Source organism: Mustelus asterias, chromosome 31 (assembly GCF_964213995.1).
Source record: "Mustelus asterias chromosome 31, sMusAst1.hap1.1, whole genome shotgun sequence".
NCBI lineage: Eukaryota > Metazoa > Chordata > Chondrichthyes > Carcharhiniformes > Triakidae > Mustelus > Mustelus asterias.
The window spans coordinates 8,436,310-8,452,103 of record NC_135831.1 but is presented as its reverse complement, the minus strand read 5'-3'; the positions used below and the strand labels follow the sequence as shown (position 1 = coordinate 8,452,103).

Genomic DNA, 15,794 nt, shown 5'->3' with positions numbered 1-15,794 from the left:
GGATTTGGAGGGGAATGCTTGAAGGGTGATTTATTCTGGCCTTGTGCTTGCCGGTGGTCTGAGACAGCGGGCGTGTCAGAGGAATCAGCTGTGTACCTTTGGGGAAAAGGTTGTCCGCTGATGTATATTTTCAAGTTAGGAGCTCCCTGTTCAGTGAGTGTTCCTTCAGCATCAGGTGACAAGACACAGTAATTCACCCAGAGCGACAGAGAGAATCACTGAGAACTTATTTGATTCTAACACCCTCCTACTTCCCATCTCTCTCCCACTTCCTCAGCCCCCGTCTACATGGCAGTGTGAGAGAGAGAGGCAGAGAGGGAGAGAGACAGAGAGAGAGACAGAGAGAGAGAGGGGCAGAGAGAGAGAGAGGCATAGAGAGAGAGAGAGGCAGAGAGAGACAGAGAGAGAGAGAGAGAAAGAGACAGAGAGAGAAAGAGACAGTGAGAGGCACAGAGAGAGAGATAGAGAGACAGAGAGAGAGAGATAGAGAGACAGAGAGAGAGAGATAGAGAGACAGAGAGAGAGAGAGAGGCAGAAAGAGACAGAGAGAGAGAGAGAGAGAAAGAGAGAGAGAGAAAGAGACAAAGAACAAAGAACAGTACAGCACAGGAAACAGGCCCTTCGGCCCTCCAAGCCTGTGCCGCTCCTTGGTCCAACTCGACCAATCGTTTGTATCCCTCCATTCCCAGGCTGCTCATGTGACTATCCAGGTAAGTCTTAAACGATGTCAGCGTGCCTGCCTCCACCACCCTACTTGGCAGCGCATTCCAGGCCCCCACCACCCTCTGTGTAAAAAACATCCCTCTGATGTCTGAGTTATACTTCACCCCTCTCAGCTTGAGCCCGTGACCCCTCGAGACAGAGAGAGAGAGACAGAGAGAGAGAGAGAGACAGAGAGAAAGTGAGAGAGAGAGACAGAGAGAGACAGAGAGAGAGGGATAGAGGGAGAGAGAGAGAGACAGTGAGAGAGAAAGAGAGAGACAGAGAGAAAATGAGAGAGAGAGAGACAGCGAGAGACAGAAAGAGAGAAAGTGAGAGAAAAGCAGTGAGAGACAGAGAGAGAGAGACAGATAGAGGGACAGAGAGAGAGAGACAACAAGAGAGAGAGAGAGACAGCGAGTGAGAGAGATAGTGAGAGAGAGAGGCAGAGAGACAGAGTGAGAGAGAGAGAGACAGCGAGTGAGAGAGATAGTGAGAGACAGGGAAAGAGAGAGAGAGAGAGAGATTGATTCTTTGTAGAGAGCTCTTTAATCAGTTGCTGATTTGTCTGCCAATTCATTCAGCCTGGATCTATTCTCCGCCAGCTGAAGCTGGAATTTTCCCCAGTGGAATTTTTAAGTTTGGAATTTTATTCTGGATTGGTTTTTATCCTTTCTCTCCAATCCTCCCGCAAATTCACTCTTCCTGCGGGATCAGGCTGGCTGCTGACAGGAGTCTCCCAGACATCTCCACTTACAGCAGAGTGGGCCGCACTCCCAAATCCGGCAGGGAAATCCGGAGAATCTTTAACCTGGGACTCTCCCGCCCTGCCTGGGCTGGGAATCTCCAGTCTCGCCCGGGGCTGGGATTCTCCAGTGTCGCCCTGGACTGGGATTCTCCAGTCTCGCCCGGGGCTGGGATTCACCAGTCCTGCCCAGGGCTGGGATTCTCCAGTCTCGCCCTGGACTGGGATTCTCCAGTCTCATAGAAATCATAGAAATCATAGAAACCCTTCAGTACAGAAAGAGCCTATCTCGCCCATCGAGTCTGCACAGACCACAATCCCACCCAGGCCCTACCCCCATATCCCTACATATTTAACCACTAATCCCTCTAACCTACGCATCCCAGGACACTAAGGGACAATTTTAGCACGGCCAATCAACCTAACCCGCACATCTTTGGACTGTGGGAGGAAACCGGAGCACCCGGAGGAAACCCACGCAGACACGAGGAGAATGTGTAAACTCCACACAGACAGTGACCCAAGCCGGGAATCGAACCCAGGTCCCTGGAGCTGTGAAGCAGCAGCGCTAACCACTGTGCTACCATGCCGTCTTGCCCTGGACTGGGATTCACCAGTCCCGCCCGAGGCTGGGATTCTCCAGTTTCGCCCGGGGTCTGGATTCTCTCACCTCGCCCGGGGCTGGATTCTCCAGTCTTGCCTGGGGCCGGGATTCTCCAGCCTCACCCGGGGCCGGGATTCTCCAGCCTCACCCGGGGCTGGGATTCTCCGAACACGCCCGGGGCTGGGACTCTCTCGTCTTGCCTGGGGTTGGGATTCTCCAGTTTTGCCAGGGGTCTGGATTCTCCCACCTTGCCTGGGGCTAGGCTTCTCCAGTCTCACCCGGGGCTGTGATTCTCCAGTCTCGCCCAGGGCTGAGATTTTCCAGTCCCGCCTGAGGCTGTGATTCTCCAGTCTCACCTGGGGCTGTGATTCTCCAGTCTCGCCCAGGGCTGGGATTTTCCAGTCCCACCTGAGGCTGTGATTCTCCAGTCTCGCCCGGGGCTGGGATTCTCCAGTCTCGCCTGGGGCTGGGATTCTCCAGTCCAGCTGCTAGCAGCATTGGCGTGGCGTACTGGACCTGGAAAATCCTGGCCTTTATTTTTATCGCTTCAAGGGAATGTGGGCGTCGCTGGCCAGGTCAGCATTTATTGCCCACCCCTAGTTGCCCCTTGGAGGGCAGTTGAGAGTCAACCACATTGGCTGTGGCTCTGGAGTCACATGTAGGCCCGACCGGGGTAAGGACAGCAGATTTCCTTCCCTAAAGGAACCAGATGGGTTTTTCCGACAATGGGTCATCAGTAGATTCTTAATTCCAAATATTTTTTACTGAAATCAAGTTCCACCATCTGCCGTGGCGGGGATTCGAACCCCGGTCCCCCAGAACATTGGCTGAGTTTCTGGATTAATAGTCGAGTGATAATACCACTAGGCCATCACCTCCCCAATGGGAAAATTGGTGTATGCAGACTTGTGCTGTACTGGCCTCAACAGAAAATCCATGGAATCCCGACAGTGCAGAAGGAGATCATTCGGCCCATTGAAAGAGCATCTTGCCCAGGTCCCCTATCCCCGTAAACCCGCACATTTAGCATGGCCAATCCACCTAACCCGCACATCTTTGGGCACACCTATAAACTAAATCAAACACATGTCTGTGTCCTGTCCACTGGCTCGCTTCATGTCCACTTCTATATCTGGCTCACAATTCCCACACCAGGAGGCAGAGTGGATAGCGTCTCTACCAGAATCTCCGGGTTCACCTCCAACGCCTGGACTTGTTGGCAACATAGCGTGCTTCAACCGACTGATAATCAGCTCGGAATTCCTTACCCCACTATGTACATGCGTGAGTGTGTGTGTGAGTGTGTGTGTGTGTGTGTGTGTGTGTGTGTGTGTGAGTGTGTGTGTGTGAGAGTGTGTGTGAGAGTGTGTGTGAGTGTGTGTGTGAGTGTGTGTGTGAGTGTGTGTGAGTGTGTGTGTGTGTGTGAGTGTGTGTGTGTGTGTGAGAGTGTGTGTGTGTGTGTGTGAGAGTGTGTGAGTGTATGTATGTGTGAGTGTGTGTGAGTGTGTGTGTGAGTGTGTGTGAGTGTGTGTGTGAGTGAGTGTGTGTGAGTGTGTGTGTGTGTGTGTGTGTGTGTGAGTGTGTGTGTGTGTGTGAGTGTGTGTGTGTGTGTGCATGTGTGTTGTGTGTCCGTGTATGTACATGCAAACATGTGTATCTGCATACATATGTGTGTGTGTGTGTGCATATGTCTGTGTGCAAGAGTACATGTGTGTGGTGCGTGTGTGCATATTTCTATGTGCAAGTGCTCATGCATGTGTGTGTGCATGCATGTATACGTGTGTGTGCATGTTGCATGTGTGTGCATGCGTGTGTGTATGCATGTGTGCATTCATGTGTAAGCGTGTACACATGCATGCGTGTGTCTGTCTGTCTGACGATACTCTTCAATAAATACATTCCATGCCTTTCAGTTCCAGCTGGAAGTCTTTCATGTGGAACTTTGTCCAGAGCTTTCTCCTGACCCGGCTTTGGATCCTTGGGGCGTCCAAGCTGGACTTTTCTCGAGGGTCCGGGAAAGAAAGAAGGAGCTTGCATTTGATTTAAAGCCTTTTGCTGTCCCAGGATATGTCACAGCGCCACACTGACAGTGAAAGGTGTCGACGGCTCTGCCGTGTGGGCTCAAATTAGGGCTTTATTCAAAACACAGGTGACAAAATCGTTCAACTCGAGATGGAACATGTGAAGAAGGAGCTGAGGTAGAAGCTGAACCCTGATTGGACTGAAGGTGGGGGGGGGGGGGGGAGGGAGCGTGCAGCAAGGATGGGCTGAATGGCCTCTCCCTGTTTCTGAGGGCAAAGTCAGGCAAGGCCTGTGGAGAGCGAGAAAGGGAGTTGACGATCCGGGTCGGGTTGCCTCCTCACTGGGGTTATGTCCAGAGGAAGAGAATTGCTCTCACAAAGGGAGAGATAACACGTCCCCATTCCTTCAATCACCTCGCCTTGAGTTAAGGTCGGCGCCGACCCTCAAATTGGAATGCTTGCCCGCTGCTGTTTGCCAAGGTACCAACTGGGCCAAGTCTCCCGCGGGCAGAATCCCCCCTCCACCCCCCCCTCCACCCGACCCCTCGCACAAGGTTCAAACACGGTCGGGACATCGGCCTGACAGCAGCTTCACACCGACATCAGTTTCCCGTGGGATTTTCCCTGGGTTCCTTCCCCCCGGGAGGGATCAGGAAACCCCGTTAACGGAGTGCAGGCAAAACTCCGACTGGGGATCTTCCCCTGCCTCCCCCCCTTCCCTCACGCGCCCGAATCTCCAGGGGAACCCCACACCAGTCCCCATCAACACCGCAAGGAACTACAAAGGGTTGTGAATGTAGCCCAATCCATCACGCAAACCAGCCTCCCATCCATTGACTCTGTCTACACTTCCCGCTGCCTCGGGGAAAAGCAGCCAACATAATCAAGGACCCCCACGCACCCCGGACATTCTCTCTTCCACCTTCTTCCTTTGGGAAAAATATATAAAAGTCTGAGGTCACGTACCAACCGACTCAAGAACAGCTTCTTCCCTGCTGCTGTCGGACTTTTGAATGGACCTACCTCGCATTAAGTTGCTCTTTCTCTACACCCTAGCTATGACTGTAACACCACATTCTGCACTCTCTCCTTTCCTTCTCTATGAACAGTATGCTTTGTCTGTATAGCGCGCAAGAAACAATACTTTTCACTGTATCCCAATACATGTGACAACAATAAATCAAAGGAGAGCTAGGAGGGGACATGAGAAGTCCTTGGCGGGTCGGATCAAGGAAAACCCCAAGGCTTTTTACTCTTATGTGAGGAATAAAAGAATGACCAGGGTGAGGTTAGGGCCGGTCAAGGACAGTAGTGGGAACTTGTGTATGGAGTCAGTAGAGATAGGCGAGGCGATGAATGAATACTTTTCTTCAGTGTTCACCAAGGAGAGGGGCCATGTTTTTGAAGAAGAGTAGGTGTTACCGGCTAATAGGCTGGAGGAAATAGATGTTCGGAGGGAGGATGTCCTGGCAGTTTTGAATAAACTGAAGGTCGATAAGTCCCCTGGGCCTGATGAAATGTATCCTAGGATTCTGTGGGAGGCAAGGGATGAGATTGCAGAGCCTTTGGCTTTGATCTTTGGGTCCTCGCTGTCCACGGGGATGGTGCCAGAGGACTGGAGAGTGGCGAATGTTGTTTCTCTGTTTAAGAAAGGGAATAGAAATGACCCTGGTAATTATAGACCGGTTAGTCTTACTTCGGTGGTTGGTAAATTGATGGAAAAGGTCCTTAGGGATGGGATTTACGACCATTTAGAAAGATGCGGATTAATCCGGGATAGTCAGCACGGATTCATGAAGGGCAAGTCGTGCCTCACAAATTTGATTGAATTTTTTGAGGAGGTAACTAAGTGTGTTGATGAAGGTCGGGCAGTTGATGTCATATACATGGATTTTAGTAAGGCGTTTGATAAGGCCCCCCATGGTCGGCTTATGATGAAAGTGAGGAGGTGTGGGATAGAGGGAAAGTTGGCCGATTGGATATGTAACTGGCTGTCTGATCGAAGACAGAGGGTGGTGGTGGATGGAAAATTTTCGGACTGGAGGCAGATTGCTAGCGGAGTGCGGCAGGGATCGGTGCTTGGTCCTCTGCTCTTTGTGATTTTTATTAATGACTTAGAGGAGGGGGCTGAAGGGTGGATCAGTAAATTTGCTGATGACACCAAGATTGGTGGAGTAGTGGATGAGGTGGAGGGCTGTTGTAGGCTGCAAAGAGACATAGATAGGATGCAAAGCTGGGCTGAAAAATGGCAAATGGAGTTTAACCCTGATAAATGTGAGGTGATTCATTTTGGTAGGACAAATTTAAATGTGGATTACAGGGTCAAAGGTAGGGTTCTGAAGACTGTGGAGGAACAGAGAGATCTTGGGGTCCATATCCACAGATCTCTAAAGGTTGCCACTCAAGTGGATAGAGCTGTGAAGAAGGCCTATAGTGTGTTAGCTTTTATTAACAGGGGGTTGGAGTTTAAGAGCCGTGGGGTTATGCTGCAACTGTACAGGACCTTGGTGAGACCACATTTGGAATATTGTGTGCAGTTCTGGTCACCTCACTATAAGAAGGATGTGGAAGCGCTGGAAAGAGTGCAGAGGAGATTTACCAGGATGCTGCCTGGTTTGGAGGGTAGGTCTTATGAGGAAAGGTTGAGGGAGCTAGGGCTGTTCTCTCTGGAGCGGAGGAGACTGAGAGGAGACTTAATAGAGGTTTATAAAATGATGAAGGGGATAGATAGAGTGAACGTTCAAAGACTATTTCCTCGGGTGGATGGAGCTATTACAAGGGGGCATAACTATAGGGTTCGTGGTGGGAGATACAGGAAGGATATCAGAGGTAGGTTCTTTACACAGAGTGGTTGGGGTGTGGAATGGACTGCCTGCAGTGATAGTGGAGTCAGACACTTTAGGAACATTTAAGCGGTTATTGGATAGGCACATGGAGCACACCAGGATGATAGGGAGTGGGATAGCTTGATCTTGGTTTCAGATAAAGCTCAGCACAACATCGTGGGCCGAAGGGCCTGTTCTGTGCTGTACTGTTCTATGTTCTATGTTCTCCCCTATGTACTCTATGAACGGCATGCTCTGTCTGTATAGCGCGCAAGAAACAATACTTTTCACTGTATCCCAATACATGTGACAATAATAAATCAAATCAAATTTATTTAAGTTTATTTATTAGTGTCACAAGTCGGCTTACATTAACACTGCAATGAAGTTACTGTGAAAATCCCCCAGTGGCCACACTCCGGCGCCTGTTCGAGTAACACTGAGGGAGAAGTTAGCGTGGCCAATGCACCCCTAACCCCAGTCTTTCCGACTGTGGGAGGAAACCGGAGCACCCGGAGGAAACCCACGCAGATACGGGGAGAATGTGCAGACTCCGCACAGACAGTGACCCAAGCCGGGAATCGAACCCGGGTCCCTGGCGCTGTGAGGCAGCAGTGCTAACCACTGTGCCACCGTGCTGCCCCCCTAATGTCTGAAGAGGCCTCACGGTCTTAATTGGAAGCAGGACACGGGGTAGGGGGAGTGGGGCTGGATAATTCACCCTGCTTTCAGGGGGCCAATATTTACCCCTCCAGCAATGCCACCAGGAAAAGCAGATGATCTGGGTCCTGTGGCAGCGAGGTGGGTGGGGGTGTGCTGTCCACTGCAGTGCCTGATTGGAATCCAAGCCTCATCTCCAGATCCCGACCTCATTAATTCTGCACCCGGGGACTTTGGCGCTGTCCTCCATGACAGGGCGGGCTCGATCGCGCCCGCGTCCCACCATCGCTTTTGGCCACCGTGTTGAACAGGTGCCCAATGTCACTGTTGAGGGGAGAGGGTGGACCTCTTGCGAACGAGGCCTGAACTCCAACAAACACACAGAGGCTGGAGGATGGACCTTCAGGCACCCCTGACACCCACTCAAATCAGCAAGATCCGTCTATAGATGACCTTCCTGTCCTCTGCTGTGGCATTGAAGGATCTCAGTCTCGCTGATGCCCTCCAATCAGAACTCTGGAGGTATCGTACAGTCCCGACTTCCGCACGCTACACCCCATCCCGAATGTGCCTCACAGCGCCAGGGACCCCCGTTCAATTGCGGCCTCGGGTCACTGTCTGTGTGGAATCTGCACGTTCTCCCCGTGTCTGCGTGGGTTTCCTCCGGGTGCTCCGGTTTCCTCCCACAGTCCAAAGATGTGCGGGTTAGGTGGATTGTCCATGCTAAATTGCCCTTAGTGTCCAAAGATGTATTGGTTAGGGGGATTGGCCGTGCTAAATTGCCCCTTAGTGTCCAAAGATGTGTAGGTTAGGTGGATTGGCCATGCTAAATTGCCCTCAGTGCCCAAAGATGTGCAGGTTAGGTGGATTGGCCGTGCTAAATTGCCCCTCAGTGTCCAAAGATGTGCGGGTTAGGTGGATTGGCCGTGCTAAATTGCCCCTTAGTGTCCAAAGATGTGCAGGTTAGGTGGATTGGCCATGCTAAATTGCCCCTTAGTGTCCAAAGATGTGCAGGTTAGGTGGATTGGCCATGTTAAATTGCCCCTTAGTGTCCAAAGATGTGCGGGTTAGGTGGATTGGCCACGCTAAATTGCCCCTTAGTGTCCAAAGATGTGCAGGTTGGGTGGATTGGCCATGCTAAATTGCCCCTGAGTGTCCAAAGATGTGCAGGTTAGGTGAATTGGCCATGCTAAATTGCCCCTGAGTGTCCAAAGATGTGCAGGTTAGGTGAATTGGCCGTGCTAAATTGTCCCTTAGTGTCCAAAGATGTGCAGGTTAGGTGGATTGGCCGTGCTAAATTGTCCCTTAGTGTCCAAAGATTATCAGGTTAGGTGGATTGGCCATGCTAAATTGTCCCTTAGTGTCCAAAGATGTGCAGGTTAGGTGGATTGGCCATGCTAAATTGCCCCTTAGTGTCCAAAGATGTGCAGGTTAGGTGGATTGGCCATGCTAAATTGCCCCTTAGTGTCCAAAGATGTGCAGGTTAGGTGGATTGGCCATGCTAAACTGTCCCTGTGTTTCCCGAACAGGTGCCGGAGTGTGACGCTGTGAGGCAGCAGTGTTAACTACTGTGCCACCGTGTCGACTAACATGGAGACATGGAAACTGGAAGGAGGAGGAGGCCATTCAGCCCTTCGATCCTGCTCCGCCATTCATTGTGATCATGGCTGATCATCGGATCAATATCCTGATCCCTCCTTCCCCCCCACATCCCTCGATCCCTTTCGCCCCAAGAGTGAAATCCAATTTCATCTTGAAATCACACAACGTTTTGGCCTCAACTACTTTCTGTGGGAGTGAATTCCACACATTCACCGCCCTCTGGGTGAAGAAATTTCTCCTCACTTCAGTTCTAAAAGGTTTACCCCCTTATCCTCAAACTATGACCCCCTAGTTCTGGACTCCCCCCACCATCGGGAACATTCTTTCTGAATCTACCCTGTCTAGATCAGCGGGGTGAATATGTGGGTTTACGGGGAGATAGGGTCTGGATGGGATTAAGGTCAGTGCAGACTTGATGGGCCGAATGGCCTCCTCCTGCTCTGTAGGGATTCTATGATTCTTGATCATGGCTGATGGGTTCTTGACCTCATCTCCCCGTCCCAAACCGTTCCCCGTAACCCTGAACTCGGCAATCGGAAATCTCAGTGTCGAATATATCCAATGATCCAGCCTCCAAAGCAGCACTCCCTCGGTGACCTGCTCTGGTGTCTGGACGGGGACTCGAACCCACGTCTTCCTGTCCCGGAGGCGGGCGCGCTAGTCACCGGGACACAGCCTCCATTAGGGACCCCACCTGAACTCAAAGCGACTCTCGGACGCAGAGCCCTGGTCTCAGCAGGAAATATTGCTCCAATTATCTCCAACTGCTGAGTCCAGTGTTGGCAGAGCTTGCATTGTCCCTCACGATTCCCCAAGGCCGACATCCTTGGAAAAGACACAGATTACTTTATCCGCAGCCAGGGGGGACTTCAGGATTCCCACACAGCTCCAGACATTCACTGAGAATCACAGGCTCACAGCAGATAATGGTTTACTGCATCAAAAGAGGCCATTCAGAGGAGGGAGTTCATGTTGATTCTATCCAGGATAATCCCAAACTAATCCCACTCCCCCTGGCTTTCTCCCCATAGTAAGAGTTTTAACAACACCAGGTTAAAGTCCAAGAGGTTTATTTGGCAGCAAATGCCATTAGCTTTCGGAGCGCTGCCCCTTCGTCAGATGGAGTGGAAATCTACCGATATCCACTCCATCTGATGAAGGAGCAGCGCTCCGAAAGCTAATGGCATTTGCTGCCAAATAAACCTCTTGGACTTTAACCTGGTGTTGTTAAACCTCTTAGTGTGTTTACCCCAGTCCAACGCCGGCATCTCCACATCATTTCTCCCCATATCCTTGTATCAATCACAAACTAATCCCACTGCCCCGCTCTCCCTCCCCATAGCCCTGTATCAATCCCCAAACTAATCCCACTGCCCCTCTCTCTCCCCATAGCCCTGTATCAATCACAAACTAATCCCACTGCCCCACTCCCTCCCCATAGCCCTGTATTAATCACAAACTAATCTCACTGACCCGCTCTCTCCCCATAGCCCTGTATCAATCCCCAAACTAATCCCACTGCCCCGCTCTCTCCCCATAGCCCTGTATCAATCACAAACTAATCCCACTGCCCCGCTCTCCCTCCCCATAGCCCTGTATCAATCCCCAAACTAATCCCACTGCCCCACTCTCTCCCCATAGCCCTGTATCAATCACAAACTAATCCCACTGCCCCGTTCTCTCTCCCCATAGCCCTGTATCAATCCCCAAACTAATCCCACTGTCCCGCTCTCTCCCCACAGCCCTGTATCAATCCCCAAACTAATCCCACTGTCCCACTCCCTCCCCATAGCCCTGTATCAATCCCCAAACTAATCCCACTGCCCCGCTCTCTCCCCATAGCCCTGTATCAATCCCCAAACTAATCCCACTGCCCCCACTCTCTCCCCATAGCCCTGTATCAATCCCCAAACTAATCCCACTGCCCCGCTCTCTCCCCATAGCCCTGTATCAATCCCCAAACTAATCCCACTGCCCCACTCACTCCCCATAGCCCTGTATCAATCCCCAAACTAATCCCACTGCCCTGCTCTCTCTCCCCATAGCCCTGTATCAATCCCCAAACTAATCCCACTGACCCGCTCTCTCTCCCCATAGCCCTGTATCAATCCCCCAACTAATCCCACTGTCCCACTCTCTCCCCATAGCCCTGTATCAATCCCCAAACTAATCCCGCTGCCCCGCTCTCTCTCCCCATAGCCCTGTATCAATCCCCAAACTAATCCCACTGACCCGCTCTCTCTCCCCATAGCCCTGTATCAATCCCCAAACTAATCCCACTGCCCCACTCCCTCCCCATAGCCCTGTATCAATCCCCAAACTAATCCCACTGCCCCGCTCTCTCCCCATAGCCCTCTATCAATCCCCCAACTAATCCCACTGCCCCACTCTCTCCCCATAGCCCTGTATTAATCACAAACTAATCCCACTGCCCCGCTCTCTCCCCATAGCCCTGTATCAATCCCCCAACTAATCCCACTGTCCCACTCTCTCCCCATAGCCCTGTATCAATCCCCAAACTAATCCCACTGCCCCACTCCCTCCCCAAAGCCCTGTATCAATCCCCAAACTAATGCCACTGCCCCGCTCTCTCCCCATAGCCCTGTATCAATCCCAAACTAATCCCACTGCCCCACTCCCTCCCCATAGCCCTATATCAATCCCCAAACTAATCCCACTGCCCCGCTCTCTCCCCATAGCCCTGTATCAATCCCCAAACTCATCCCACTGCCCCACTCTCTCCCCATAGCCCTGTATCAATCCCCAAACTAATCCCACTGCCCCACTCTCTCCCCATAGCCCTGTATCAATCCCCAAACTAATCCCACTGCCCCGCTCTCTCCCCATAGCCCTGTATCAATCCCCAAACTAATCCCACTGCCCCACTCCCTCCCCATAGCCCTGTATCAATCCCCAAACTAATCCCACTGCCCCGCTCTCTCCCCATAGCCCTGCATCAATCCCAAACTAATCCCACTGCCCCACTCCCTCCCCATAGCCCTGTATCAATCCCCAAACTACTTTCCCATGACACTGTGACAACTTGATAAACACTCAACCCTTGCGTCTGGGAAGGGTGAATTGCGGATTTCAGATCTGAATTCGGTAGTTTTTAGTTGGCTAGGGCGATTAAGGGTTACGGAACCAAGGTGCGTTGACCGAGTGAAGGTACAGAATGGTTCATGACCTGACTGAGTGGCGGAATAGGCAGGGGTCTCTGAATGGCTTCCTTATATTCCTCAGGAACCTGATGCCTTTGAGGGTTTCATTGTCGAAATCGTCATGTGTGAGCTCAAACATGTGTGACGGCTTCTTCTGGGGGATGCGGGGGTGGGGGCGGTGGAATTGGAATTAACTCCCCCCCCCCCACCCTGCCCACCAATCAAAGAACAAAGAACAAAGAACAGTACAGCACAGGAAACAGGCCCTTCGGCCCTCCAAGCCTGTGCCGCTCCTTGGTCCAACTAGACCAATCGTTTGTATCCCTCCATTCCCAGGCTGCTCATGTGACTATCCAGGTAAGTCTTAAACGATGTCAGCGTGCCTGCCTCCACCACCCTACTTGGCAGCGCATTCCAGGCCCCCACCACCCTCTGTGTAAAAAACATCCCTCTAATATCTGAGTTATACTTCGCCCCTCTCACCTTGAGCCCGTGGCCCCTCGTGATCGTCACCTCCGACCTGGGAAAAAGCTTCCCACTGTTCACCCTATCTATACCCTTCATAATCTTGTAATCAGTACTCACATCACATCCTTTGATTCGATTTATTATTGTCACATGTATTGGGATACAGTGAAAAGTATTGTTTTTTGCGCGCTGTACAGGCAAAGCATACCGTTCATAGAGAAGGAAAGGAGAGAGTGCAGAATGTAGTGTTACAGTCATAGCTAGGGTGTAGAGAAAGATCAACTTAATGCGAGGTAGGTCCATTCAAAAGTCTGACGGCAGCAGGGAAGAAGCTGTTCTTGAGTCGGTTGGTACGTGACCTCAGACTTTTGTATCTTTTTCCCGACGGAAGAAGCTGGAAGAGAGAATGTCCGGGGTGCGTGGGGGTCCTTGATTATGCCGGCTGCTTTTCCCCGAGGCAGGGGGAAGTGTAGGCAGAGTCAATGGATGGGAGGCTGGTTTGCGTGATGGGACTGGGCTACATTCATGACCTTTTGTAGTTCCTTGCAGTCTTGGGCAGAGCAGGAGCCCAGACCAAGCTGTGATACAACCAGAAAGAATGCTTTCTATGGGGCATCTGTAAAAGTTGGTGAGAGTCGTAGCTGACATGCCAAATTTCCTTAGTCTTCTGAGAAAGTAGAGGCGTTGGTGGGGCTTTCTTAACTATAGTGTCGGCGTGGAGTAGATGTTTCCGTTAGTAGGAGAGACTTGGACCCAAGGGCGCAGCCTCAGAGTAAAGGGATGACTATCTGCCGTAGGCGGGATTCGAACCCAGGTCCCCGGAACGTGAGCTGAGTTTCTGGATTAATACCACTAAGCCGTCGCCTCCCCATAAAAAAAATATGCTCAGTCGCATTAACACGTGGTCCGTTCTGTCTCTCCTTCCTTTTTCAGGCTTCCTAAGCACGGGAGACATGGCTGCGAAGGGTAATTATGGCCTACTCGATCAGATTCAGGCCTTACGCTGGCTGAGTGAAAACATTGGCTTCTTTGGCGGTGACCCCATGAGAATCACTGTCTTCGGATCGGGTGCGGGTGCCTCGTGCGTCAACCTGTTGATCCTTTCTCACCATTCTGAAGGTAACCGTTGGAGCAATTCAACAAAAGGTATTCAGCCGGCTCAAACCATTTGACAATTTTGGTGTCTGCATGCTGCTGTCGTAGTTCTCAAAAGGGAAAACTGAACCCTGGTTACAAAAAAAAACCAAAAAAAAAAACAAAATGGCGGGTGAGGTGAAAGGTCACTCGCTGCGGTGGTCAGGTTTTCGTTGCTCCCTGCTCCCGCCCTCCGCCCTCTGCCCTCCGCCTCGGCCTACGTGGGCCAAAAGCCTTACCCCCGGGTTTTTCCCATGTGGAAACAGGCTTTTCAGCATGGTGGGTCTGCACTGGAATTGTTTTCAAGGCATCGTATTCCAGGACAGGCCATTCCCCACACCCCCTCCCCCCCCCCCCACCCCCCCCCCCCCCCCCCCCCCCCCCCCCCCCCCCACACCCCCCCACCCCCAGGTCAGTTCGCGGGGAATTGTTCCAGCCACTTTAGTCAGGCTTTTGTTGTCGAGGCCTGTGAGGCCTTTCCGGTTGAACAGCAATGTTGTTCCCCGGGCATTTTCCTAGCTTCCCTCTTCCTCCTGGCTGATTTTAACCGGCTGTAAAGATCTCCCATTGGGTGCTCTGGCTCTGGATCATTGGGTTTGTGAAAATTCCAAACTCTCCGATTCACTGAGCTTCCAGATCCTTCCACAAGACCCCGGTGTAAAGGCAAGGTCCTCATCCCCCCCCCCGTTTCCCCCCCGTTCCCCCCCCCCACCCCCGAATGCGACGTCCCAGGCCCAGTGAGCGAGAGGGCAAAGGTCACTGGAGCTTGGCTCCTTTCTGATCGTACCAACCAGGTCAAAGGTGAATACCTCATGACATCACGGGTGCAGCGACAGGAATTGTGATGTCATCGGCATAGCAACACGGATTGTCCTGTTGTGATGTCATCGGCATAGCAACAGGGTTTGTCCTGTTGTGATGTCATCGGCATAGCAACAGGGTTTGTCCTGTTGTGATGTCATCGGCATAGCAGCAGGGATTGTCCTGTTGTGATGTCTGTGGCATAGCAACAGGGATTGTCCTGTTGTGATGTCATCATCATAGCAACAGGTGTTGTCCTGTTGTGATGTCATCGGCATCGCAACAGGGATCGTCCTGCTGTGATGTCATTGACATAGCAACAGGGATTGTCCTGTTGTGATGTCATCTGCATAGTAACAGGGATTGTCCTGTTGTGATGTCATTGGCGTACTGATGTCTCCGGCATAGCAACAGAAGTTCTCCTGTTGTGATGTCATCACTATAGCAACAGGGGTTGTGCTGTTATGATGTCATTGACGTAGCAACAGGGATTATCCTGTTGTGATGTCATCGCCATAGCAACAGGTGTTGTCCTGTTGTGATGACATTGACGTAGCAACAGGGATTTTCCTGTTGTGATGTCATCGCCATAGCAACAGGGGTTGCCCTGTTGTGATGTCATCAGCCTAGCAACCATACCCGGACCCTCAATCTGCGTCCAGCTGATGTTATCACCCTCCCCTCGGCCGACTCCCCTCCACTTTCACCGAGGCCGTTACTCCAAAGGGAGGCGATGGCATGTCTGCTGGCGTCCCGGTCCTGGCGCCCGCTGTGGAGGCCGAATACCGCTGTTGGCAAACCCATGGGAGCTGCCATTTTACCCAGGCCTGATAGACGGAGTGGGGGGGGGGGGGAGGGGGGGTGGAGAGGGGGGCGGGGGGCGGTGGCCAAGCAACCTGCCCTGGGAATGAAAGGCGGAGCAGGTTGGTACGGGGACCGGGGCCTTCCCCGCAAGTCAACAAACAACCGCCACCCAAAAGCTGTGCCGAGGCCTAGATAGCCGCCCCCCCTCCCCCTCCCCACCCCTACCATCCCCCCGCGAACTTAGGCCTCCGTCCCAGAGGGCCAGGGGGG

General features: G+C 52.1%; 1 protein-coding gene across 1 annotated transcript in view; it reads left to right on the top strand.

Moving 5' to 3' along the window:
• LOC144481656 (neuroligin-1-like) overlaps nucleotides 1-14,019 on the top strand; it is a 468,284-nt gene extending 454,265 nt beyond the window's left edge. The window contains exon 3 of the mRNA XM_078200787.1: nucleotides 13,719-14,019. Coding sequence (XP_078056913.1) covers nucleotides 13,719-13,957 — 239 coding nt within the window. The 3' untranslated portion in view covers nucleotides 13,958-14,019. The remainder of the gene's footprint in view (nucleotides 1-13,718) is intronic.
• The last annotated feature ends 1,775 nt before the right edge of the window (nucleotides 14,020-15,794 follow it).